This window comes from Pinus tabuliformis, chromosome 3_1 (genome assembly GCF_031772625.1).
Source record: "Pinus tabuliformis cultivar Carrire ecotype Pingquan chromosome 3_1, CPIR1, whole genome shotgun sequence".
Taxonomy (NCBI): Eukaryota; Viridiplantae; Streptophyta; class Pinopsida; order Pinales; family Pinaceae; genus Pinus; species Pinus tabuliformis.
In genome coordinates, this window is record NC_142301.1 from 325,370,193 (window position 1) to 325,397,739 (window position 27,547).

General features: G+C 39.8%; 1 protein-coding gene across 3 annotated transcripts in view; it reads left to right on the top strand.

Annotated features, from left to right (window-relative positions):
- Positions 1-27,547, top strand: part of LOC149187086 (uncharacterized) — a 347,335-nt gene that overhangs the window by 115,801 nt on the left and 203,987 nt on the right. For all 3 annotated transcript variants that reach the window (XM_089411283.1, XM_089411281.1, XM_089411282.1), the window contains one exon: positions 5,159-5,268. In XM_089411283.1, coding sequence (XP_089267409.1) covers positions 5,159-5,268 — 110 coding nt within the window. The remainder of the gene's footprint in view (positions 1-5,158; positions 5,269-27,547) is intronic.

Consider the following 27,547-nt stretch of genomic DNA (forward strand, 5'->3'; position numbering starts at 1 on the left):
ACTTCATAGGAGGCCAAACTAGCAGCTATGTATTCGGCCTTGGCGGTGCTCAAGGCAACTGATTTCTGCTTCCTGCTCATCTAGCATATCGAAGCAGAACCCAAAGAAAAACAAAATCGAGAATTGCTTTTGCGATCCACCACACTGCCAACCCAATCAGCATCAGAAGAACCATGCAGCCTCACATCTCCAGCAGTGTATCTTAGTCCATGAGTGATTGTACCCCGACGATATCTCAGAAGATTCTTGGCACCAATCCAATGTATATGATGAAGCTCAACCATATATTGGCTCAATGTGTTAACTGCAAAACGTATGTCCGAACGAGTGTTTATCAAGAACATCAATGCTCCTATGAGTTGACGATACTCAGAAGCATTTCCCAATTCATGTCCAACAACACTACCACATAACTTCTTAAAGTTAAGTTCCACCAGAGTAGTCACATGCTTGCAGTCCACCGTCGCAAATCTTTCCAGTATCTTCACAACATATTTTCCTTGAGAGAGGAAAATTTCACCTGGCTTTTGCCAGACCTCTAACCCTAGGAAATAGTGCATCGGTCCTAGGTCCTCCATCTCAAATTCAAAAGCCAACTCCCTCCTACATTTGTGAATGAGAGGGTCTGCACTTCCATCAGGTCCATGCTTGATTTTGTAGAGCCACTTAAGAGGTGACAACCTATTTTTCTGGGTTCTAGGGACCACATCCCAGACATCATTCTTCATAATTGACTCGTATTCTTCATTCATAGCATCCTTACATACTTGATGCTTCACGGCTTCTTCGAATGATGAAGGCTTATTTTGAATAATAGTGCTCATGGCGGTCAAATATCCTTGATACCTGTTCGACTTCTTGCTTTCAAGGAAAGTCCCCCTTGTCACAATGTGTCTCTCGACATCTTTGAGTCTCCCTAAGCCATGAGGGTCTCCTTTTGGAGGAGGATGGCTCATGAGGAGGAAGATCAATAAGATCCATAGGTTTATCAACATCAGGCGTTGTTTTGTATTCTTTTGCACCTTGCTTTTCGGTGTCAGCTTCTGTGTGCTTCCTTAGGATAAGAAGGTTGTTGATCTTCTCGAGGGCCATATCTTCGTCGAAGGTGACATCATGACTTATCTCAACTTCCTTTTGACCAACCACATAAATTCTATATCCTTTAGAATTTTCACTATAGCCCACAAAGATTCCTTTCTTTCCAGATGCACCCAATTTGTTTCTTTTCTCTTTCGGCGCATGAAAATATACGAAACTTCTAAAAATTCTAAAATGAGAGACATCGAGTTTCTCACCAGTGAACATTTCTTTGGGAGTCTTGGAGTCCAATGCTTGATGAGGGCATCGGTTTTGAACATACACGATGGTATTTACAGCTTCAGCCCATAGGAACTTTGGAAGGCCTTGATCATGAAGCATGGCACAAACTGCTTCTACAATAGAGCGATTCTTCTTTTCTGCCATACCATTATGCTCAGGAGTGTATGGCATTGTAGTCTCCCTCTTAATGCCATCTTCTCTACAATAATCTTGGAATTCATTGGATTCGTATTCGGTCCCATTATCAGTACTCAATATCTTGATTTTCTTCTCTAATTGGTTTTCGATCAAGGCTTTGAAGAGTCAGAACCAGGTGAACACCTTCATCCTTCTTCTTCAATAAGTAGATCCAAGTCTTGCGAGAATAATCATCCGTAAAGGTGAGATAATATAAGTATCCTCCCAAAGAGTTTACGGGCATCATACCAGATATGTCAAAGTGGATCAATTGCAATATATCTGTGGTCTTGCTATTACTTGAGGGGAATGGTCCCCTTGTAAGTTTTCCTTCGGCACATCCCGAACATACACCTTCATGCTCTACTTTGAACTCGGGCATACTTGTCACCATCTATCTCACATTGGGTAGGGCCTTATAATGAAGATGGGCAAACCTCTGGTGCCATAGTTCAGATTGTAGAGATGTGTCGCAAGACATGGCTCCTAATGGACTTCCTCCAACTTGATACAAAGTGTCAACCCTGAACCCAAGAGTAAAAGCATCTTTAAAATTTCTTTTCCAAACATGTACCTTTCCATCGATGAATGCTACCTTGAATCCTTTGTCCTCCATGGCTGAAATGGACACCAGGTTCTTCTTGAGATCAGGTACATATAGTACTTATTGCAAATGAATAGTGTTACCTTGATTCAATTGAAGGGTAACATTCCCTACTCCCTTCATGGGATAGGTGGCATCGTCTCCAAGGATGATCTCCAAGTTTGTCTCATTTTCTATCAGATTAGAGAGGGCTTCCTTGTATCGGTGAAGTGCCTTGAGGCACCACTATCAATCAGCCAATTTCCCAAAGTGTCTGGAGGAGAGGCAGTGGAGAGGGCCGATATAAGATAGTACTCCTTTTGCTTATTGTTAACAACATTTGATTCTTCATACCTGGAGTTCCTTGATTTCTTGGAGGGTCGACCATTTCCTTGATGTCCCGCATTCCTTTTTCCTTTGCCATTGGACCTGCCATTCCTTTTGATGGTTGTTGTTGAAGTTGCTACTAGAATGATTGTGATCAACATCATGTGACGTGTCTCTTCTATTTGGACACTCCCTTGCATAGTGGCCAAACTTATTGCAAACAAAGTACCTGCCCTTCCTTCCTCCCTAGATCCAGGCTTTCCACGGAAATGACCTTAATACCTTGCGTTATTTCTCCTTTTGGCATGAGCGGAGAATGCAGTGGGGTTGCGTCTATTAGAAGGCATTTCTTGCTCCACCATTCTTGTTTCTTCTTGAATGCATCTTGACATCAATTCTTCAAACCCTGGAATTCGATCATTGTTGAGGATGGTGGTTCTAAATACTTTAAAATTCGGCCGATTCGAAACGGAAACGGCCGAGTTGATCCGTTTCATTGCCTAGAAATGTGACCCGGTGGAGGAAACGGTTGAGTAGGCTGAGTCAGCCATGACTCGGCCAACTCGGCCGTTTCCATATTGACTTAGCCGAGTCATAACTAGTGGCCCGTAACCCCATCAAAACAACGATTTGACATTTTTTAAATGAAATTTTGAAGTGTTTGCTGATTGGTTTGGACTCCAATGTGTTTAATGAATTAGTTAATTGTTATTTGGGGTCCATTTCCCCCTCCCAAAACCTATTTAACACTCTCAAATGCTCTCTACTATTGATATGCTATTCAAATTTCATGGTAATGTTAAATTCTTAAAGTAAAAGTGACATTCTCCTTAATCTTCATTTTCATCCTTTTACTTAAATTTTTAACATTACCATGAAATGACTCAGGATGTTTGAGAGTGGTTTCAGCCTCATTGGATTTCATATGGAGAAAGTAGAAGTCTAGATTTCATTCAAAATCCAGCAGACTTATCAGGATTTCAGGATTGGAGGATTGCAATGTTTCCATTGAATTTTGTCATGTATTAGGGTATGGAACTCGTATTTAATCAAAAGCACCAATCCCTCTATGTACCTTGATGTTAGTGACATTGGTTGTCAAACTCCTCTAGGATTCGCTCCCAAACCAGGAGCTTCTGAAAATGTCGCTCCCGCTCCCGTTTTCGCTCTCGCTCCCCACTTTCGCTCCTGCTCCCAAGTAACACTGAGCCAGATGATGTTGGCAACTCTAGCAGTAGCCAGTAGTACTGGTCACAGACTTTTGTTGTGGAGGCCATTTATAGCCTTCTTGGTTATGTGTTTTTGTTTTGATCTCTATATCATCATCATGTATGTATTGGACAATGCACTGGGTGCCATTTTGATATAATGGATATATTCATGAGCCTACTTTGATCATATGTTGTCTTCTATCTATATTCTAATGCTGTGTGTTTGGAAACATGAATGAAAATCTTTAAAATTATGTGTTTTTTATAAAAAATAAATATTTAATGTATTTTTTACAACGACCGAGTCATTGAAATCGAGCCGGCCGAGTCGATACTGAGTCGGAGTCGGAGTCGGAGTCGACCCTCGGCCGAGTCAGAGTCGGAGTCGGAGTTTTAAAACATTGATACATACCACTCAGGTGGGAGTACTCCAAGGGTGGTGAGAGTAAGTTCCCTGTCAGGAATGACTCTCCAATCGAGAGTAGATCATTCTTGATCTCAGTAATCCTCAAGAAATAGGATTGAATATCCTTGTCCTTGCCCTTCTTAATATCCTTCAACTTATTCTTGAGAAATAAAATTTGATTAGCATTACTAACCTTGAACATGCCAACCAACCTATTGTAGATCTCCTTGGAGGTCTTCAATTCGGAGATGTAGGCTACTAGATGCTTGTCAATGGAATCCCCGATAATCTTCTTTGCTTTGACTTCAGCCCTATTGTACTTGGTCTTCACAACAGCTAGTGCATTTGAAGGAGGTTTAGGGATTTTACCCTGCACATAGTCCATCACTTCTTTTTCTTCCAAGTTTGTCTAGATATTACACTCCATACTGTTTCCCCGAGGCAACTTTTTACAGAATAAAATAAAGTAATAAAGAAAATGTGTGTAACATATAATGAGTTAATAGAAAAATACATGTCATATAAGTGAACAACTATGCACGAGGAAATTGACTGTACATTTGTGAAAGCATTGTTGCATTCTCATGCATTGTTCCACTACAAGCCTCTAAGGAAAATGTTTATTGTTTGGAACATACCACTTTTGGAAAGTGGTAATGTTAGCTTTTGTATGGTTGAATGACGAATCTTTATCCCTTGCATAGACATTCTTGAGGTAAGTTTAATAATCATTAAAACTCGCTTGGATTCATGTTGGTATCTTCTATTTGAAGAAGGAAATTTAAGATTTGATATGAACACTTGTTGGAAGGAAAATATGAGATTTTACAGAAGGCTGTCATAATAAGTTGTGGAAGTTGTCTTAGATTAAATATTGCTTGCATTCAAGTTGAGACATTGTTTCTCTTTGAGCATGCCGTTAGGGATGATATTGCAATATCTAATAGTCTAAGTGCAAGCTGTTGCAAGTTATTGAATGCAAGTGATGGCAAGCTTTATTTGTGCATGGTTGTTGTGTGTTTCAAGCAGAGAGTATTTCTGTTCTTGCTATTAGTCTTAGATTAAAATGACATCATTTGATCGTAGCTGTTCATGAAAATCGTGTACTGATTTCAAGTTGGTTTCCTGTCCAAGGTACTAGCAATTGTGCAGGAGTGTTGGCAACATCCAGCATCAAATTTATCAGCCTATGATGTTCATACTCACAGCGGATTCCTCAAACATCTTTCTTTAAGAGCAGGCAGGTATTATGTTCTTTATATGACCCCCTCTGTGTTGAAGTTCTATGGCTAATTGTATGAAAAATTTGATCTTTATTCTTCTTACTTTATTGCCTTGCAATCCAGGTTTTTTTGATCTATAAAGAAAGCATGATAGTATTTTACTGTTGATGAATAACTAAAAATGGTCAATAGGACTACTGCTAATTTCATTAGATACAACACATCAAGGGAGTTGTAGGACATCTCCAAACTAAGCTCAAATTGCTATAAATAAATATTGTGATCTTCGAAGTAGAAAATGTGGCTATATGATACACAAAACAATAATTTTACCATATGTTGTGAAATTTGAACCATTGTCATGTTATATATTTATAACACAATTTATGGTTTAAATATCACAATATGTGGTGAAATTATTGTTTTGCTATAAATAAACATTGTGAATGTTGAAGTAGAAAATTGAAAAAATGTTGTAGCTATGCTCGGGAGGTTTTCAAGTAATACTTAAGGAGGAAGATGTATATTTCCTGTAATCTATGACTCTAATCTACACTTCATAAAAGTGAAGAAATTAGTGGTATGATGGTCGACCTAGTTTAGAAGCTTCTGTTTATCATAAGATAAGTATGTATCATTCAACAAATGAGCACAGACTAGGTGAACAAAACTAAAAAGGGTAAATCAGTCAAAATGTACAGTGTGGGAGTGGGAAATTTCTATAAAAGCAAGAAACATAGCTAAACTCTCTAAAAGAGCATGTAAAGATATGAGAACCACCAAGTATAATTTTCATGAAATCAAGCTTGAATGCATCTTCAGGAATTGAACCCCTTTCCTAGAGGTTTTCCAGATCTTAACCCTATGAATTTGCAGCGCTAGGGCTGATCTGAAATATGCTTTTACACTAGCAAATTGCAGACAATATTTCACTTCTTTTCAACCCAAATCAACAAGGTAATCCCAGGGAAAGTATGTCAAATGTGTGCCAACAAGTTTCAGCACTCTAGGGCAGTCTTATCACGGCAATGTACTTTATAACAGCAGTAAATCTTCCCCATCTTCTTCAAGATAATTGTTAAAACGCCTTAACAATTTCAGACTTAAACTTATGTAAAATTAGTGAGACATATGAGTACTAGAAATTACCAATCTAATCTGCAATAAGGCAATCTTGTACAACTGACATATCTATAAAGAGGTAGTACTTGTAAAGTTGTACAGACCATAGCCTCATCCAAAGGGTAGTACAATCCTCTAGCTCTCAAAACCCTAGCTCCACCAAAGATTCTCCACAAGCTAGCATGAACACTAGCAAGCCTCCTTTGCTCCACGCAAGATGTCTCCTCTCTCCTTTTCCTCGAGAAGTACAACTTGGGGTTTAATCCACAAAACCCTAACTCTAGTGTTTCCAAGGGATGAAACCCTAACCCTAGTCTTCAAGTTGCTCCAAGAAACCCTAGCACCTCCAAGACAAGAGACATAAACTATAAAAAGGGGAGAGAGGGAGAGGCAAATGCACTTTTCTCCTTACATCTCTAACACAAGTTAATGTAGAGATGATGTGATATAAAAGGTCTCTCCTCCTATATATATGATAGGTAAGAGAAGCCAACAAGACATGATGATGTGATGTTTGTCCTTCCTCTATATATTTGAGAGGTAAAACTTAAAAGAGGCTAACAATATATATGTGGGCCTAAACACTTACAAGCAACTTGTTACACCTCACATTGTATGAGGTTTCATGTTGTGAGTTTCATCACATTGATGGGGTTTTGTAACTGGGTTTTTTGTTATTGCAAAATCTATCACTTTAGTGCAAAATCTCACTAAGCGATCTAGATTAAGAGCAAGAATGGGATTACTCACCACTGTCACCTTAGTAATTATTCTCAAGCTAAATATTCCTAAGGGTTCTACTATAAAATTTACCCAAGGATAAATGTTCAATAACTAGGGTTTCAGGTGAGATAAGATGTAATTTCAAGACAATGAGTTCAAAGGAAACTATGGCTAAATCTAGAGGGATTAGTAAGTCTTGGAGAGGCTCAAATAGGTTCCCAAACACATGTTATCTATAAATTACAAATTGCTGTTATAAACTAGGGTTTTTAATTAGCATAATTGCAACATGCAAATATTTATAACAACAATAAAAAACAGCCCAAAATTTATAATAGATAAGTGAAAAATAAGGGCTATTCAATGAGTAAACTAGGAAATAGATTACAACAATTTTCAATTGCTGAAAACACATAAAACAACAAGAAAAACCCTAGACGTCAACCCTAATTAATGGCTGAAAAATACATGAAAAATAATATTTATACTTTTCCAATTTAGTGCATGCAAAGTTTAACCCTAGGACTATAAGGTCCAAGGTAAATAATGCTGAAAAATGTCGGTTTTGCAGTAACCTAACCCAAATTTTCCCTAGAAAACATGAAAAACATAAAATTTAGGTTATTTTTTTCTTATTTTATGGGATTGACACAAGAGTGGACTAGTGCCTTTCTCAATCAAGGGCTAATGGAGTCCAAGGCTAAAATCTATGGAAGAAGACTGATGGAAGCGATTTAAGGGGAGAGAGAAAGCTACACTTAGATTCCTTAACAGAAACTTGATGATAATCTTGTTAAGGAGATGTTAGAGCTATAAAAGATTCAACAACGCTTTGGTGAAAATTTCATTAAAACCCTAATTCTACAACAAGTACAAGATGGAAGAAGATACTTACAATAAATTTGCAAAAAATCACCATAGAATCACCGTTCATAATCCAAGAGAAGGAACCATCCAATCACAATATCATCCCTAAGATAATTTGCTCATTTTATTGTCCATAGCAACCAAGAGAAAAGAAACAAGTTAGTGTGAGTGTGACAATGATCCAAGGTTAAATCTACTTCCCTCTACTTATTGTTGATTTTTGGTAGCATCGGATGTGCTCTAGCCATGAAAATTGGTGGAGAGGCTAAGGCACATGAGATCTCCAAGATCCAGAAATCATTTGGGGAAATTCCACCCGGATGGAGAGATATTAAAATAATTAATATTTTTAATGAGACCCTAAGTCTAAACTTAGGAAAAGTAAAATATTAATTTGTATTAATATAGGATGGGTGAGAAAGTTTTAAATAACGAGGATCAAGCCAGATCTAATCTTAGTTGTTGATTAGGGATTTAATCTCGGCCGTTGAATCGTCAATAGGAAAAGTATAAGAGGAAGCTTGAGGGTCAGTTGGAGATACACCAAAACAGCAAGAGAGATTAGTCAGTTTGATTTTCTAGGGTGAGTTTTGCTGAGGAAATCGAACAAGTGATCAGTTGCAGTGAGGGGCAGCTCGACAGGAGGCCGAGGAATACATATCAAAGAGGTAGCGTAGAGCCTAGGAAGGTTGACGCAAAGGCAGCAAGGGTTGACGCAGAGGCTAAGGAGGCTAGCGCAGAGCACACAGAGGGCCAAAGGAGCTGACGCAGAGGCCATAGAGGCTGACGCAGTTGACGCAGAGGGCTTCAGAGGCTGCGCTGAGGTGATTCAGTGAGACAGACTGAGAGCTAATTGGCTGACGCAGAGCTAGAGAGGGTGACGCAGTCCCTAAGAGGGTGACGCAGTTCCAGAGAGTGCGTGGAGCAGCTTTTGCTGTCCAGCACAAGGAATAGCCTGAGTCACTGTGGGATCATTCATCTGGTTGTTGCAATCGGAATATCTGTTTTCGGATAGAGGTATTGCTGCCAAGGAAATTCTCTGAAGGGTGAGCCATTTTGGCACCCTAGTTGTATTCAGAATCTGCTTAATAATAAAACCCTCTATATGCTGCACCGGTTTTCCCACATTGGGTTTTTCCGGGGACGATTGTCCAAAAATAACAGTTTCCCTTGTGTTGTCTCAGTTTATTTTAGCTGTTGATCTGTATATTTGTGAAGGCTGCAATTGTTTTTACTTCGATATTTATGTTAATAAATAACTTGTTAATGTAAAGAACAAGTAGGAGATAGTAAACCATATATTGCAGTAGGGGATTCTGATGTATTAGATTCATAAATTCTCACATGGTATCAGAGGAGTTGCAGAGGACTGAAGACACCAGCAAAAGAAATCTGAAAATTTGCAGTAGAAGTAGCTGTCTTGATCAACAGTGCTGTTCGAGAGCTAGAGACGCAGAAGGAAGAGTGACACAGTACAAAGAGGGTGACGCAGAGCCTGCGTTAGCATTCTGAGCTAGGAGGAGAGCCAACGCTGAGGCAGAGGGGGGGCAGATCAGGCCTACGCAGTGCCCGGTCATCTTTCTCAGCTAGGAAGGATCGACGCTGAGGCCAGGAGGAGTTGATCCAGCTCTCACTATGATTGCGCAAAGCCAGAAGGGCTTAGATTCTTCAGTTGCCGGGGCTAAGGGAGTTGTGCAGATTGTGATTTGAGGAGCTGGTGGGACGTTGTTTTTGTCTGTACAAAACAGTGTCTAAGGAGACAGAACCAAGGTAGAGGGAAGCACTACCTCGACGAATTTCTAGCCAAGAAATCCAGATCCGAGTTGCAGCAGCAAAGGGGGATTGGAGAGGAGTGATTCGACAATTGGCAGGAGGATTTCCAGGAGGGAAATCAAGACTCAGAGGGAGTCTAGCGGAGAAGAGCAGAGATGACAATAAATGGATTGAGGGATCAAGATAGATTGGACGAGGCTTCCAATTTTGTCATCTGGAAGGCCAGGATCTTGGCAATCCTGGATAAACATCGCATCAAGGACTATGCCTTGAAAACTGTAGCTGTCCCAGTTGACCTGAATGCTAATGAGAAGTATGAGGAGGCCGAGGCGAAGGCGAAATGCATGATCCTAGACGGGGTCAAAGATCATGTCATACCACATATTGTTGAGAAGAACACAACAAGGGAGATGTGGGAGGCGCTGACCACCTTATACCAGGGCTCTTCCGTGCAGCGAAAGATGTTATTGGAAAATCAGCTGAGGTCATATCAGATGTAGAAAGGAGAGGAGATAGATCACTTCCTCCTCAGGTTGCAAGGAATTTGCGACCAGCTTACTTTCGTGGGGTCTACACCGGATCCAGAGTTTATGGTCAGGACTGCTCTGAATGCAGTCTCCGAGGACTGGGAGACGTTTGTCCAAAGCATTTTGGGTAGAGCGACTCTCCCCAGTTGGGAAGAGATGTGGGCAACTCTTCGACAGGAAGAGATCAGGAGGTTGACCAAGGCGGGGAGTAGTGGTAAGGGAGTTCGAGTCAAGAAAGAGGAGGAGGAGGATGCGGCTCTAGCATCTGTGAGACAACAAGGGAAGAGGAAGAAGAAGGACATCTCCAAGGTCAAGTGCTTCAATTGTGGGGAGTTGGGACATTATGCATCTCAGTGCCCTAGGAAGAAAGGCAAGGGAGAAGCTTCTGACTCAAAGGCAGCTCCAGCAAAGGCGGAGAAGGATGTCGAGACTGATGACGATTGTGCCATGAGTGCTCATGCACCTCTAGAGAAGAGGTGGGGTGACATCGAGTTGTAGTCAGGAGGACTACATGCAGGGGCAAGATCCTTGAGGTACCCAAACTCTTGGATCACATACAGCTACGGGAGCCCTTAACGACAGTAGCATGATGACAGGTGTTGGGTGGAGCAAAGTGTGGTGGAGAAGCAAGGCAGGGCTAGAGTGCAGAAGTTTGTAGCAATGTAATAGAGGTTGCAGTAGTGCGAGAGGCACAAAAGAGGTTGCTGCAGCAGTGGCAGCAGAGGGAGCACGATTTAGTAGCAGAGGCAGCTTCATCATCAAGAGGCTTCCAGACTGACCGGGATGTCAGTGATTGGGAGAAGTCAGTTACCTACTTCTCGGTAATTGATTTGCATTGCAGCAGTTAGCAGTGGTAGTGCTATGGGCAGCATGATGAAACATGTTGAGAGGGAGTTGCAAAGTATAGATGTAGCAATGGAGTGGTAGTGTCATAGGCAACAATACATGAAGCAGCAGTGCAGAGGATATGAGGCAGTAGGCCAAGCATCAACACAGGTACCGATGTGGAGGATCAGTGTGATGTTTCTATGGTGAAGCATTACTAGAGCACATTCCTCGCTAAGAGGGAGTGTTGATTTTTGGTAGCATCGAATGTGTTCTAGCCATGAAAATTGGTGGAGAGGCTAAGGCACATGAGATCTCCAAGACCCAGAAATCGTTTGGGGAAATTCCACCTAGATGGAGAGATATTAAAATAATTAATATTTTTAATGAGACCCTAAGTCTAAACTTAAGAAAATTAAAATATTATTGTGTATCAATATAATATGGGTGAGAAAATTTCTAAATAACGAGGATCAAGCCAGATCTAATCTTAGTCGTTGATTAGGGACTTAATCTCGGTCGTTGAATCGTCAACAGGAAAAGTATAAGAGGAGGCTTGAGGGTTAGTTGAAGATACACTAAGACACCAAGAGAGATCAGTCAGTTCGATTTTTTGGGGTGAGGTTTATTGAGGAAATCGAAGAAGTGATCAGTTGTAGTGAGAGGAAAATCGGCAGGAGGCCGAGGAATACATATCAGAGAGGCAGCAGAGTGCCGGAAGAGGCAGTGCAGAGCCTAGGAAGGTTGACGCAAAGGCAGCAAGGGTTGACGCAGAGGCTAAGGAGGCCAGTGTAGAGCACACAGAGGGCCAAAGGAGTTGATGCATAGGCCATAGAGGCTGACACAGTTGACGCAGAGGGCTTCAGAGGCTGCACTGAGGTGATTCAGTGAGACAGATTGAGAGCTGATTGGCTGACGCAGAGCCAGAGAGGGTGACGCAGTCCCTAAGAGGGTGACACAGTTCTAGAGAGTGCGTGGAGCAGCTTTCGTTGTCTAGCACAAGGAATCGCCAGAGTCACTATGGGATCGTTCATTCGATTGCTGATCAGCTGGAATATCTGTCTCTGAATAGAGGTATTGCTGCCAAGGAAATTCTCTGAAGGGTGAGCCATTTCTGGCACCCTAGTTGTATTCAGAATCTGCTTAATAATAAAACCCTCTATATGCTACACCGGTTTTCCCACATTGGGTTTTTCTGGGGACGATTGTCCAAAAATAACGGTGTCCCTTGTGTTGTCTTAGTTTATTTCAGTTGTTGAAGGCTGGAATTGTGTTGAATTTGATGTTTATGTTAATAAATAACTTGTTAATGTAAAGAGCAAGTAGGATATAGTAAACCCGATACTGCAGTAGGGGTTCCTGATGTATTAGATTCATAAAGTCTCACAATTATATGAGGGAAACCAAGTTGATTTAGCTCAAAATTAGGCTAGAAGCCCTAAAAATAATATAAAATGTGATTACAAGTTGGATAGGTCACAAATCGACTGATCTAGATTGGAGCATTATATTATTTGTAATCGATTTTGATTCTTTCACAGTGAAAAAATTGGAGGTATTAGCTCATAAGACCATTTTTATTAGCAGGTTCTAGTTTCGAGAATGGGGGTTTGAAACATTTTGGAAGCAGTTGGAGGCATTAAACAACATTTTTTGGCAGGTAAGACTTTGTTGCTTAAGCACTACACCCCCTAGCACTATTTTTCTCTCAGATACCTTTCCAATGGTGCAAGGATCTCAAACGAACTCCGTATGCAAAAGTTATGCCACTTGAAAGTTGACATTCTTGTTTTTAGCACCATGATTTGAGAGGATGCCACCTCTGTTTTGAAAAACGACTGGTTCGAAACCGACTCGACCGAGTTGGTCCGAGTCATGCCCCCACTGCGTCGACTCGACCTTCGAACAGGAACGACCGGCCGGGTTCTTACCGAGTCGGCTGAGTTGTCTAACGTCTCGGCTGGCTCGGTAATAACCCGGCCGGCTTGGCCGAGTCCGAGCCTACTCGGCTGGCTTGGTAATAACCCGGCCGGCTCGGCCGAGTCCGAGCCTACTCAGCTGCCTCGGTGACAGCGGCCCGAAAACATTAGAACAATGCGGTTTTTTCTTTGCAATTAGATTTTTGGGGACCCCTAAACCCATTTCTAATCTGCCTTTAGATTCTTTGGGGTCCATTCCCCTCTCCTAAACCCTATAAAACCCACCCAACCCCTCTCATTTCCTCACAACCATCTCATTGCATTTGAGTGAGAGTTTGTGAGGAGTTGTGGAGTTTGTTTTTGGAGCAACAATGAGGAGTCTTGGGTAAGCATTGTAGCAGGAGTGAGGAGCTTCCTGGGCAGCCATTGGAGCAACATTGAGGAGTTGGTTGTTGGAGCAACCTTGAAGAGGCAGTTTGTGCCTAGAGGTATTTTTTTCACTTGTAAAAATCTGTTTTTTTTTTTTTTTTTTTTGTGCAAATCTGGAAATTGAAAAGAGTGTTTTTTGTGAAAGAAATGAACATTGAAGCAATGCATTTTTTTTGTTTTCATTTTCATATTTTTTCCTTTGATTTCCAAGTGAAAAAATGGCACCTAGATTGAAAGATGCTGCTTGGGCATATGTTGAAATGGTTGATAGTCAAATGCATTGCAAATTTTGCCATAGAAAAATTAAGGAAGGGGGGCATTAATAGGCTGAAACAACACTTGGCAGGGATTAGAGGCCAAATTACTCCATGTGAATCACCAGAAATTGGGGAGATTAGAAAGGATTTGTTAGCCAACTTTGAGAAGTTTAAAGAAGAAAAGGCTAGGCAAAAAGAATTAGAGGCTGAAATTGGGAGGAAGAGGAGTATACAAAAAATGCTGGCTACCAACCCCCATTTTGATTTTGAGGGTTCTTCCTCTATCTCTTGTACTGATGCATCCAACCCCTTTCGATATGTTCCTCCCTCTTTGGAGTCTATTCAAGAAAAGGGTAAGGGTAAAATGAAAAAGAAGGGTGATATGAATATCAAAAGTTATTTCACTGTCACACCCTCCTCTCCATCAGATGCACATGGTCCTCAAGCTAGTAGAACTTTGCAACCCACTTTAGATGACCATTGGAAGAAAGAATTGAGGGAGACTGCTTGTGATTACATATGTAGATGGTGGTATGATGTTAATATCCCCTTCAATGCTTCCCGTTCACCATATTATGAGCCTATGTTTGATGCCATACATGCTGCTGGAAAAGGCTTCAAAGGCCCTAATATGCATGAGCTAAGGGGGTATCGTTTGCAAAAAGAAATTGCCTCCATTAATGAGTATTTGAAAGATTTCAAGGGTTCATGGGAAAGAACAGGATGTACCATCATGTTAGATGGATGGACTGATCAAAGGAACTGTACCGTCATAAACTTTCTTATCTTCTGCCCACAGGGAACCATGTTTCTAAAATCAGTTGATGCATCTGATAAGGTAAAAGATGGACAATTGTTGTTTCAACTATTGGATGAGGCTGTTGAGGATGTGGGGGTGGCTAATGTTGTTCAAGTCATCACAGATAATGCCTCTTACTATGTTCTTACTGGTAAACTGTTAGAGGAAAAACATAGAATCATCTTTTGGACCCCATGTGCTGCACATTGCATAGACCTCATGCTTGAGCATATTGGCAAATTAGATTGGGTCAAAAACACTGTAGATCATGCCAAAAGCATAACAAAATTCATCTACAATCATTCATGGATTTTGAGCCTTATGAGGAGACACACAGGGGGCAGGGATATTATTAGGCTTGCCATCACTAGATTTGCTACTCATTTTTTGACATTGCAATCTATGCTTTCACAACATAGAAACTTGCAAAAGATATTTTACATTGAAGAGTGGAATCAAAGCCAGTGGTCTCACAAATAGGATGGCAGAGAATTGAAAAAGAAAGTTAATGAAGAAATATTTTGGAGAAAGGCAGCAGAGATTGTGAAGGTTGTTGAGCCACTGGTTAAGGTGTTGCGGTTGGTGGATGGGGAAAGATTGGCTATGGGCTTCATTTATGAGGCTATGGATCAAGCAAAGGAGCAAATAAAGAGGGCATACAAGGATAAAGTGGCTAAGTATGGGCCCATTTGGGCAATCATTGATGAAAGATGGAACAATCAACTCCATCGCCCTATACATGTAGTTGAGTATTTTTTGAACCCACGGTATCATTATAAAGCTCTGGCGGCAGGAGCTTTGAAGGGGGAGGTTAGAGATGGATTGATTGACTGCATTGATCGCATGATCCCATTGGAGTGTGATCAACTAGAGATACACCGACAGGTCACAACCTTCAGCAAAGCCACAGGTACCTTTGGGAAGAACCTAGCAAAGATTGCAAGGGAAGCAGATGAGCCAAGTAAACAAAAATTTCAATTTTCAAATTCTTAATACTTATTTTGTTAAATCGTTTATAATTTGAAAGTTGGATATAATTTGTAATTTTGTTGAGCTAACTCATTACACTCCTATGTTTTTTGCAGCACAATGGTGGGAGGCTTTTGGTAGCCATTGTCCTGAATTGCAGAAGTTTGCAATTCGTATTTTGAGTCAAACTTGCAGTGCTACTGGGTGTGAGTGCAATTGGTCTGCCTTTGAGAGGATTCACACGAAGAAGAGAAACTGTTTGGATAAAAAATGGTTAAATGATCTAGTCTATGTCCAATACAGTCTTTGGCTCAGACGCAACCAATTGCTGAACAAAAGACTTGATTCAGATCCCATTGTGTTGGAAGACATTGATCCAACATCAGATTGGGTAGTGGAGAGTCATCCAATAGAGTTTGATTCTGATGAGGATCTTGATTTGGATTTACAGGTGGAGGCATCACTCGAACATAATGTTTAGTTGAATGCAGATTCTGATCCACTTGTACCAGCCTCAGGACTAGCCCCAAGTCCTCCAGTTGTAGGCGCTTCCTCTGCTTAGCCACGACAAAAGCGCATATCTCGTCTATCTCAGCTTGCAGCTGCTGCACAGCCTGCTAGTGCTACCACTTCTACAGTTGCAGTTGGAGATGATGATGAGGAGGAGCCATGGGTTGGCCTATCTAACTCTGATCCAGAGGTTGAGCCAGATGATCTTGGCTCCTCTAGTAGTAGCCAGTAGTACTGGTCACAGTTTACTTTTGTTGTAGAGGCCATTTCTAGCCTCCTTGGTTATGTGTTTTTGTTTTGATCTCTATATCATCATCATGTATGTATTGGACAGTGCACTGGGTGCCATTTTGATATAATGGATATATTCATGAGCCTACTTTGATCATATGTTGTCTTCTATCTATATTCTAATGCTGTGTGTTTGGAAACATGAATGAAAATCTTTAAAATTATGTTTTTTTATAAAATAAATAAATATTTAATGTATTTTTTACAACAACTGAGTCATTAAAATCGAGTCGGCCGAGTCTGTACCGAGTCGGAGTCGGACCCTCGGCTGAGTCAGAGTCGGAGTCGGAGTTTTAAAACATTAGATGCCACGTCAACCCTCATTACTCATGGAAAAGGGGTTAGCCATGTGATCATGATGAAGAAGACTCTAGAAGAATTGATATTGTAACTCTAGGTAATAGTTGAAGGAGTCAAACTTAACCACTAACAAGTTATCAGACTGTGTTATGGTCAGTCCAATAGGAGGAAGAGGGGTTCTATTCTATTCGAGTGCATTTGTTCCATAAATGAGTAGAGTAGTTGAGAGCGGATAGAGAGAGAGAAAACAGAAGGGGTTTGTGTACTGTAGTAGCCCATGGGCCATAGGTCTCACTCATTTATACTTGCATCCATTTCCATTTTCATGAGAACAAATCAACCTTATCGTCCAACTAGGTATTCTCCCACAAGGGTTTCATATCTTATGTTGTGTTATTATGGTTGCAGTGATTGTATTTTTGTTTGTTTTCTATTTTCCGCATTTTACATATTGCATGCATGAAAACAACAACTTAATAAATCTAGAAGTTTAAAGAAATAACCTTCATAGTGTAGTCTTTGGATTTTAAGTATAATTATAATGAAATCTGTTGTGACGAATTGTCTAGTGGAATAGTCACGACCATTTACGGATCATCGATTGGTCTATATTGGATCCTTATATTATTTGTCATCCATCTTGATGCTTTAAGAGTGGAAAAAGTAGAGGAATCAACTCATAGGACCATTTTTACCGACGGGTCCGAGTTAGGTGTATTGGGGTTTGAAACCTTCCGGAAGCATTGTGAGGCATCAAACACTGTTTTTTGAGGGCTGAAACTTTGTTACCATAGCACCAACACCCCCTAACACTATTCTACACAAATACCATTCCAATGATGCAAGAATCGTTTCAATTAGAGTTTGTATGCAAAAGTTATGTCACCCAGAAGTTGACCTTCTTGTTTTGACCACCATGATTCGAGAGAATGTGACGCCTGTTGAAGAAAGTGTAACTAGGTTCGGTCTTCATAATGACATGATCTTTGTAAACGATGTAATAAAAGGAAATAAATTATTTTTGTATGCCTTGCTACATGGGTTTCATGAGCAAGAAGTGTCACTAGGTGAAAGACTTCTTCTTGATGTCTTTAGGATTTATTATTATGTCAAAGAGTCATGTCATGTGTAAAAGCTCTTTAAGAGCCTATGTAAATGTATACAAATCTTCAACTGAATGTAACAACCCTCCAAGACCAAGAACGATCCTCCAAATGCAAGAACACTTCTCCAAATGCAAGAACACCGAAGTCTGCAAGCAGAATAATGAAGATCTTCATGTCGGCTCGAAAATGAATTAAATTAAATAAATGGAAGTAACGTCGGCTCAATAAAATAGTCACGACGGTTCATGAGTTTATGTCGGCTTGCATATATGGACATAACCACTATAAATACCCATCTAGGGTTAGCGAAAATACATGAAGAAAAATCTCGCATGCCTCTGAAATTTCGCATATAGGAGCAGAGCTGCAGTAGGGTTTGACTGCACCTCGTTTGGGTTTTAGGTGCAGTCATGATCTCGGGTATATGGAGCAGGAAGGAGGAATCTCGGACAAGTCTGCAGCTCCGGGTGAGGACAGGATCTCGGCATATCTCTGAGACCCTTCGCATGACTATAAGGTGCAGTTCTCAGATGGGACAACAATGACTTTGGGTGACACAGTAAGCTGTGTTAGTGACTGTAAAGCCCTCACATATATCCTTGTAGTTTCGATCTAGGCATATATATGTGTATCTCGGTGATCTCACACTATTACAGTCTCGGGATAATAAGGAGCAACAATAATCATTATAGTCTCGGCTTAAATGGAAAGTAAGTTCTCAGTACAGGAAAGAAAGTAATCACAATTTTGGTGAACCTAATTCATGGCAGTCAATGCATGTATGTGATGGAAAGAAGCTCGAAATCCTTACTGTCTTCATATAGCCTCGGTCTTACTGTTTTGGCTTAGGAAGCATCACAATGATCCTATCGTTGCCCTCATTGTCTTGGCACTTTTGTCATAAAGTACATTCTCTGCTGCTCATAGTCAGCATGATGATGTTTCCTTCTAGGGTATAGTGATGATCCAAATATGGTGTAGTAGTAATGAAGCCCTCGGTGCATTGATCAAGGATGAAAATCAAGGTCATGGTAATGATCTCAATGAAAAAGCCGAGATCACCTGTGTGGCAATCTCAAGAGACAATCATGGTGCAGCAATGATGTCAACAGTAATGAAGATCTCAGTGAGGCAGAGGTGCAGCAAGGATGATGATCCCAGCAGCGATGAAGAAGAGGATCGATGTCTTGGTCTTGGAGAGGCAGATTGTGTCAAGGGTCATGGTTTTGGTATTCGTCAATGGAATCTCTATAAGAAGAATTTTGCGTGGGTTTCCTCTCCAAGAGGGAGAGGTTTTGGCCCTGGCAGAAAGCCAAATATTTGTGTTCTTGTCTCTTTTGTTTTTGGTAGCAGTTTGATGAAGTAAACACACACACTAATAATGGATGGAACATTAAGTTAAGATAAATTGTATAAATGCTTCACAAATTGTTATCATAGTAAAGAAGAATCACCTTATTATGTTTGCCCTAGATTCTTCAACATGGTATCAGAGGGATGGTTTAGCAGTCAAGGAAAGGGGCAGAAAAGAGACATTCAAAGGTCAAGGCATCAATCTAGCTGAAGGATCTACAATCAAAGATCAAGACCGAGATTCAAGAGGCAATCTACTTCATTAAGTCCACAACAAAGGGTTTAAAGGGCAACTGTCAAAGGATGAAGCATTCATGGCAATGACTTTGGTGACTCCCATAGTTTTGACCTATTCCAATCTCAATCATTTCACAATGGCATGATCTCAACACACCAATGATTAAATTACTTCTATAAAGAGAATAGTCTTGAAAACTCGGATTGTCAAAAGCTTGATGATACATTCTCAATGGCATACAGAATTAGATCATGTACAACATAGTAATGGGTCAAACTACACTTCAGTCATAAGTTGTATGGAAAGTACTCGATGTAGAATGAAGGTGTTCGTTGACACAACCATAATAACTCTATCTGATGAGTCTCTATACATCATGACAAGCAACCTCAAAGTCAATGTTCCAAGGATCAGATATTCAAGTCGATTATTTTAAAGGCTTAAAGATAAGCTTCATCAAGGATTCTATCCAGAGGAAGCATCAATGCATCTACCTCAACAACAGCCAACATGATCAAGGTGAACATCTCATCTTCACGTATCGAGTAAGTATCTTTTTATTCTATAATCAAGTTTGGTTCATTGACTTCATAATTGCAAGAAGATCTATGGGTTAGATGGGTCATCAAAAGATCTTGCAGTAGGATTGAAAGAATCCTTATGAAGAAGTGAAGTCAGTACATCAAGGTCTTCTTTGAAGTCATGAGAACCCTGAAGGTTCTATGAAGTAAGAAAGGAGGCATAAGAAGGTTACAAGAAATACTAGAGGATATACTCTCTAAAATGAAGTGCAAAAGGTGCCAAAGAATGAAGAATTATCTTCGTGAGATCTCAATTGAGAGATCTGGGAAAATGATGAATAGATAATCATCATTGATAAGCAAGGTGACAAATGTCTATGAACAAGAAGGTCACCTCAATCAACAGTTTGTGGTCTCTATGCCATATTGAGAAAGATAAGTTGAAAGGACTGAACTATGTGCAAAGGAAAGGTTAACAAGACAGAACAACACTATGAAAAGGTTATGGAAAAAGGACTCATATCATCTGAAGGATAGAGGAAGCTAAAGGAAAGAGGGAGTGATAGATCTGAGATGGCATCCCTCTCAAAAGGATCCTATCAAAAGTTCTTGCAGATATGACAGTGGTAAGAAGATGCATCATGGCATCATGGAACCAAGAGCTCGTATGGGAACCATGAAGGACATAACTCTTGGGAATCTCATTGTACATTAAAGGAAAGGAAGAAGTCATCCAGGACAAAGGAAGTATTTGTCAGATGGGGATATACCAGATCTTGAAGATTCTCGGATGGAAATCTCAGCGGAGGATCCCCTAAGACTGGAAGGTAGCAAGTGTTTCATCAAGATTTCCATCCTATGGAAATCATGAGATGAAGGACGGATGACATGATGAACCAGAACAAGGGATTGAAGATCCGTTCAATCAAGAAAGCTGCTGAAAGTAGCCTGAAGGGAAAATAAGGTATGTATGCCTATATTTGTATTTGTATTTGATATCATAATGTCATGATATATGGTTGCAGGTAAAATGGATCAAGCATGATCAAAAGGGAAAGGATCTCCTCCTCTGAAAGGATGCAGAAAGACATAAGTCAAACTAGATGAAATCAACATAATATGTCCTCATATGAAGTATGAGGTAGTTGACTACAATTGAAGAACTCTGAGAGCTCCTGGGAATGAAAGACATGAGGATGAAAGAGATTGTGAAACATGCAACCATGATGAAGGCAATCAACATCCAGAGAATCAGGAAAACTTGACCAGGAAATCTCTTGGAATGATGTGAAGATTCTGATGGAAGTTTGAAAAGATGAAGATCCTTGACAACAGATATCGTTGGGAGATGTGTAAACATGTATGTAGGATGTTGATACCTACAAGGAGATTTCACTAGAAAAGGCCATCACCAGAAAGGTAATATGTGATTTATTTTTGGTTTCTGACCTCTTGGAGAAAGTCTAGGTATGTGTGCAGGGCCATGGTAAGAAGAGTTGTGAAGGATGTCACAACTATGTACCTCGAGTAATCACTGTTAAAGGAAAGGTGAAGATAAATGGCCTTATGAAGAAAGCCCCAGATGTCGAGCCAAGGAGGATACTTTCCGGGAAAGAAGGAATGACATGACAGAGGAAAGTGATGGATGGCTGAACCCTACATGTGAAGAAATTGATGACATCGAAGTATCCGATCATCAGTCAACTAGAAGACCCTCTAAAGAACTGATGATAGAGTTCCTGGGTAAGAGGGAGCTCTGGGAGGTTCCTATGAGTAAAGGAACTCGAGCAAGTTTCTGAGTAAAGAGAAGCTTGGAACTCATCCCTGAGTAAGAGGGAGAGTTAGACACGACATTCTTGTCTTCAACTTGGAAGAAAGAATGGAGGATTGTGTAATCATCTGGCATCCGACACTCTTTGAGGATGTGGTAGGGCATCCAAGACAAGAGTGGGCAAGAGGACCGATATTCTTGAGGGCTGGGAACCCAATATGAGAATAGTCCTAGTAGGGCATACTCAGAGAACACCCGGGTGGGTATGACCCTAAGAGAGACAATGATGATGTGTGTCTATCAGTCATTGGTCTCACCAACATTGTGTGCTCTGATCTAAGTGAGAGATAGAGCTGTTAGTCAAGGCCTTGCTATATGAAACAATGTTGGTTGAAATGATGCTATAACAGATGGATTGCAAATCCGATTCTTCTTATGAGAAATTCTTCAGATTGAGAATGACCAAGTACCATTATGAATACCTCCCTAGTTAAGAGGGAGTGTTGAAGAAAGTGTAACTAGGTTCGGTCTTCATAATGACATGATCTTTGTAAACGATGTAATAAAAGGAAATAAATTATTTTTGTATGCCTTGCTACATGGGTTTCATGAGCAAGAAGTGTCACTAGGTGAAAGACTTCTTCTTGATGTCTTTAGGATTTATTATTATGTCAAAGAGTCATGTCATGTGTAAAAGCTCTTTAAGAGCCTATGTAAATGTATACAAATCTTCAACTGAATGTAACAACCCTCCAAGACCAAGAACGATCCTCCAAATGCAAGAACGATTCTCCAAATGCAAGAACACCGAAGTTTGCAAGCAAAATAATGAAGATCTTCATATCGGCTCGAAAATGAATTAAACTAAATAAATGGAAGTAACGTTAGCTCAATAAAATAGTCACGACGGTTCACGAGTTTATGTCGGCGTGCATATATGGACATAACCACTATAAATACCCGTCTACGGTCAGCGAAAATACATGAAGAAAAATCTCGCATGCCTTTGAAATTTCGCATATAGGAGCAGAGCCGCAGTAGGGTTTGACTGCACCTTGTTTGGGTTTTAGGTGCAGTCATGATCTCGGGTATATGGAGCAGGAAGGAGGAATCTCGGACAATTTTGTAGCTCCGGGTGAGGACAGGATCTCAACATATCTCTAAGACCCTTCGCATGACTATAAGGTGTAGTTCTCGGATCACTGTAATCTCAGATGGGACAACAATGACTTCGGGTGACACAGTAAGCTGTGTTAGTGACTGTAAAGCCCTCGCATATATCCCTGTAGTTTCGATCTAGGCATATATATGTGTATCTCGGTGATCTCACACTATTACAGTCTCAACATAATAAGGAGCAACAATAATCATTACAGTCTCGGCTTAAATGGAAAGTAAGATCTCAGTGCAGGAAAGAAAGTAATCACAATTTCGGTGAACCTAATTCATGGCAGTCAATGCATATATGTGATGGAAAGAATCTCAAAATCCTTATTGTCTTCATATAGCCTCGGTCTCACTGTCTCGGCTTAAGAAGCATCACAATGATCCTATCGTTGCCCTCACTGTCTCGGCACTTTTGTCATAAAGTACATTCTCTGCTGCTCACAATTAGCATGATGATGTTTCCAGCTAGGGTATAGTGATGATCCAAATATGGTGTAGCAGTAATGAAGCCCTCGGTGCATTGATCAAGGATGAAAATCAAGGTCATGATAATGATCTCAATGAAAAAGCCGAGATCACCTGTGTGGCAATCTCAAGAGACAATCATGGTGCAACAATGATGTCAACAATAATGAAGATCTCAGTGAGGCAGAGGTGCAGCAAGGATGATGATCCCAACAACGATGAAGAAGAGGATCGATGTCTTGGTCTTGGAGAGGCAGATTGTGTCAAGGGTCATGGTTTTGGTATTCGTCAATGGAATCTCTATAAGAAGAATTTTGCGTGGGTTTTCCTCTCCAAGAGGGAGAGGTTTTGGCCCTAGCAGAAAGCCAAATATTTGTGTTCTTGTCTCTTTTGTTTTTGGTAGCAGTTTGATGAAGTAAACACACACACTAATAATGGATGGAACATTAAGTTAAGATAAATTGTATAAATGCTTCACAAATTGTTATCATAGTAAAGAAGAATCACCTTATTATGTTTGCGCAAGATTCTTCATCAACGCCAACCCCCATTATTCATCGAAAAGGGGTAGCCATGTGATCGTGATGTAGAAGACTCTAGAAGAGTTCATATTGTAACTCTAATTAAGAGTTGAAGGAGTCAAACCTAACCATTAGTACGCTACGATGTTGTGTTATAACTAGGCCACTAAGAGGAAAAGGGTTTCCATCCTATTCAAGTTCATTTTGTTCCATAGATGAGCAGAGTCGTTGAGAGTGGATAGAGAGAGAGCAAATAAAGAGGGTTTCTGCACTTTAGCAATCCATAGGCTACAAGTCTCATTTGTACTTGTATCCTGTTGTCCACGAAAATGCACACCCAAGAAATGTGGGAAAAATCCTCAACCCCACAAGGTGTGTGCTTTGTGGCAACGCTCAGAGAAGGGGTTGTCACTTGATCCCAACTCTCTCCATTTAGACTCTCTCCTAGCTAAGTCAAGGGGGGTGGTCCCTAAGGAAAACTCTAAAGGAAAACTTGTTAAGGATAACAAGGTCTAGGAGATAATTAGTGAATTAATTAGGCAGACTTGAAATATAACTTGAAAAGTAAAGAAATTGATTAGCAAGTATAAATGTTTATGAGCATATAAACATCAACAATGTAGATAAATCAATTATATTCAACAAGATACAAGTTATGATTAGACCAGTGCCAAATATACTTGCAAGAAATATATGCTCAAAATGAAATTACGATACTTGCAACAAGATGAGATTTTCAAGTTATAACAAGTTGCAAAAAATGGAAAGCTGCAAAACAGGGGTTAGTGAGTCAAAACCACAATAGATTATATACAAATTTGAGATGTGAGCACCAAGATGAAAATAGATCTTGCAATAGAATAAAGCTTGTACTTAAAGAGAGATGCTCAAGTATGATATAACATTTAAAGAACAATTAACATGAGCATGAAAATAAAATAGACAAGTACAAGAATATTAAATGATATGCTTGCAAGTAAATAATCTCACTACCCAAAAATTGTATGATAACCAATTGTGTGAAAAAAATGAAACAAAGTTATAGGTGAAGTGTGTGAAATCAAGTGGTCTTGGTAAATTTTATTATATGCCTATTCTAAGGTGTGACTTCCCCTCAGTTCCCTCAACTTGATAAGGACTAGTAGGTGGTTGCAAGAAGGCTAGGATGAGGAAGCAATGACTTCATTAACGATACCCACCTAGGACTTCAAGACAACCTGCATGCCTTTGTTCCTACAAGGGACCTAGCCACACAAGAGAACTACGAGGTCATGCGTTTTAACCTTTCATCCAAACTCAAATCTAGGGAGATTGAATGACAGTTGAGGAAGTTTTTGTTGGAGAATGCAAAAGGGAAACTATTAATTCAAATTCTCGTTAATCGTAATAGATGTTTGTGAACTTTAGTTATCTTCTTATGTTTCTGTATTAGATTTTTTCATCAAACAATTATCAAGAACAAAACAATAAAGACAATGGACACAAGAAGTAGGCATCATGCCAAGGCAAAATTCCTCCAAGGGGAAAACCCAAAAAAATCAATTCTCTTCTCATAGAATCTACTTCAAATGAGAAAACCAAGACCCAAAACCCTAGACCAAGTCCTCCTCCAAGCACCAAGCCAGCCCTTCAAGAATCTCTTCTAAACAAATCAAAATTTGACCAAGTCAACAAAGGTCGAACCACTTCAACTACGCTTCACTTAAGAATTTTGGTCCTCTACTTTAGGCTTGCACCTTTGGGCCTTAAGAATAACAAAAACCCTAATTTCTTAGCACATGTTAGACTTCCAAGAGATCCTTCTTTTAGCAAGTCAAGGTCTTCCAAGTCAATGAAAGTCAACATCCTCCAAACCAACCCTAATTCAGCTTATCGACCCTGCAACTCGGATTTGCAACTTGACCTGCAACTCTTCGGCCCTACAACAACACAAAAACCCTAGTTCACTTTGCACATGTGAGCAGAGAAGTCCAAATTTTAGCTTCTTTTCTTCGCTAGGGTTTCCTCCTTATCTTCTTGCTTCTTCACTCTAGATTTCTTCTTGTTTCTATTGCAGATCGAACTTCTTACTTCAGAGATCGAATGGGTGACTAATGAGGTCGAAGTTGCTTCTAGTTATAGACTTTCGATCAGGTCGAATATCCTTCTTTAGGCCAACTTGTTGCTAGTAGGTGCATGGGACTTTCTAGACTCAAGATTAATGTCTTTTACATGTTACAATTTGCCAAATAGGGTCTTATACAAGTGATAAAGACTCTCTTGACTTAAGAAAAATATTTTTCTGACTTGACAAACCCTAGAAGCATGAAGAACATGCTTGACCTAGTTGACCAATAAAATGAAGCATGAAACCCATGCTTAAAATAATGTTTTTCTTTCTTCTTTTTTCTTTTAACATAAGATATACATAATGACACGAGTACAATGACAATTGTGAAGACTGAAACTAGTTACATTTTCCAGCAGTTTCCTAAATGTCTATCAACCAAGCTTATGCCTGGAGGTAAATTTTAGAGAAATAAGAAATGTAAGTTAGATGATAAGTTAATGCAATTGCTTCAAACAATTTTGACAATTTAAGTGAGATGCTTCAAATGTGAAATATCTTAAGAATATCAATAGAGAAATACCGTTCCACTTAAATGATCAAATAACCAAATAGTAAAATGAATCTAGAATGTTTAAATGATCAATGAAGCAAATGCGAATTACTCAATGAAGCAAAAGGGAATTAGTTCAAGAGGTTAATAGAACTACTTCAATGGACAATTTCAACTAGATAAAGTAGTTGATGAAGCCACTCATTGAACAAAAGTGAATTATTTCAGGAATGATGAGAACTATTTGCATAAATGAAAATTAGCGATTAAATCTAGCAATTAGATTATGCAATGAGCAACAAAATAAACTAAGCTAACAATGCCAAGTAAGGAAACTAACTAAATGCAAAATAAGAAGCAATCATCCAAAGGATTCTCCTACCTAATGAGGAGATAGGATACCAATGGGAAAAACCCCAAGCTCCCTCAAGAAATTTTTTCTTTTATTGTCATTACAAGTGAAACCTTCTTATAGAGAAATGAGGGTTCAAGACCTTGAGGAGGGTTTACAAAATAGAGCTTCAAGAGAAAATACCTTTAAGATATCAAGAGTGCAAATGAGAAATATTTACAATGATTATGGCAAAATTTACAATAAAGATTTCCTTAAATGAAACGATTTGTTTCCTCCAAAAGATCCTTGCTCAAGCCTTGACATCAAGGGTTTCTAGAGGAACAATTTGCGCACGAGAGGGAGAAAAACCCTCGTCTTAGATCCACAAACAAGGGCATGGACGACCTTCAAAAAACTATATATTTATGGATTCCCAAGCCTCCAAATTGAGATCCCCTTCAATTTGCTATTAAAACCCTAGCCATCTAGCCTCCACAAGGCAGATTTGTGTGAGAGAGTGAGAGAGATGAAGGTGGTGGCTTGATCCACTAAATAGGGTAGGTTTTAGCTTCCAAAAATGTTTGTCTCCTTGATCTTCAAGCATCCACCTTCAAAAATTTTAGGAAAAATCTCCACACCAAACCCTTAATCTTCCTTCAGATCCGTGCAAGCATAGAAAAGAATATCCGAATATATACAAGAAAAATATGTGATTTATATACAAGATAAATATATGTACAAAATGGTTAGAATATATACATAAAAAATACAAGTGCTAACCCAAAGAGTATGAGGACACCTCTGCTCTTAGGCAAGCAAGTAGATTATTCTGTTAAAGCGCATATATAAAGATGTAGATCTTGTTAGAAAATCAGAAAGGCAAAAAGATTTTCTTGTCTTGACAATTACTTGT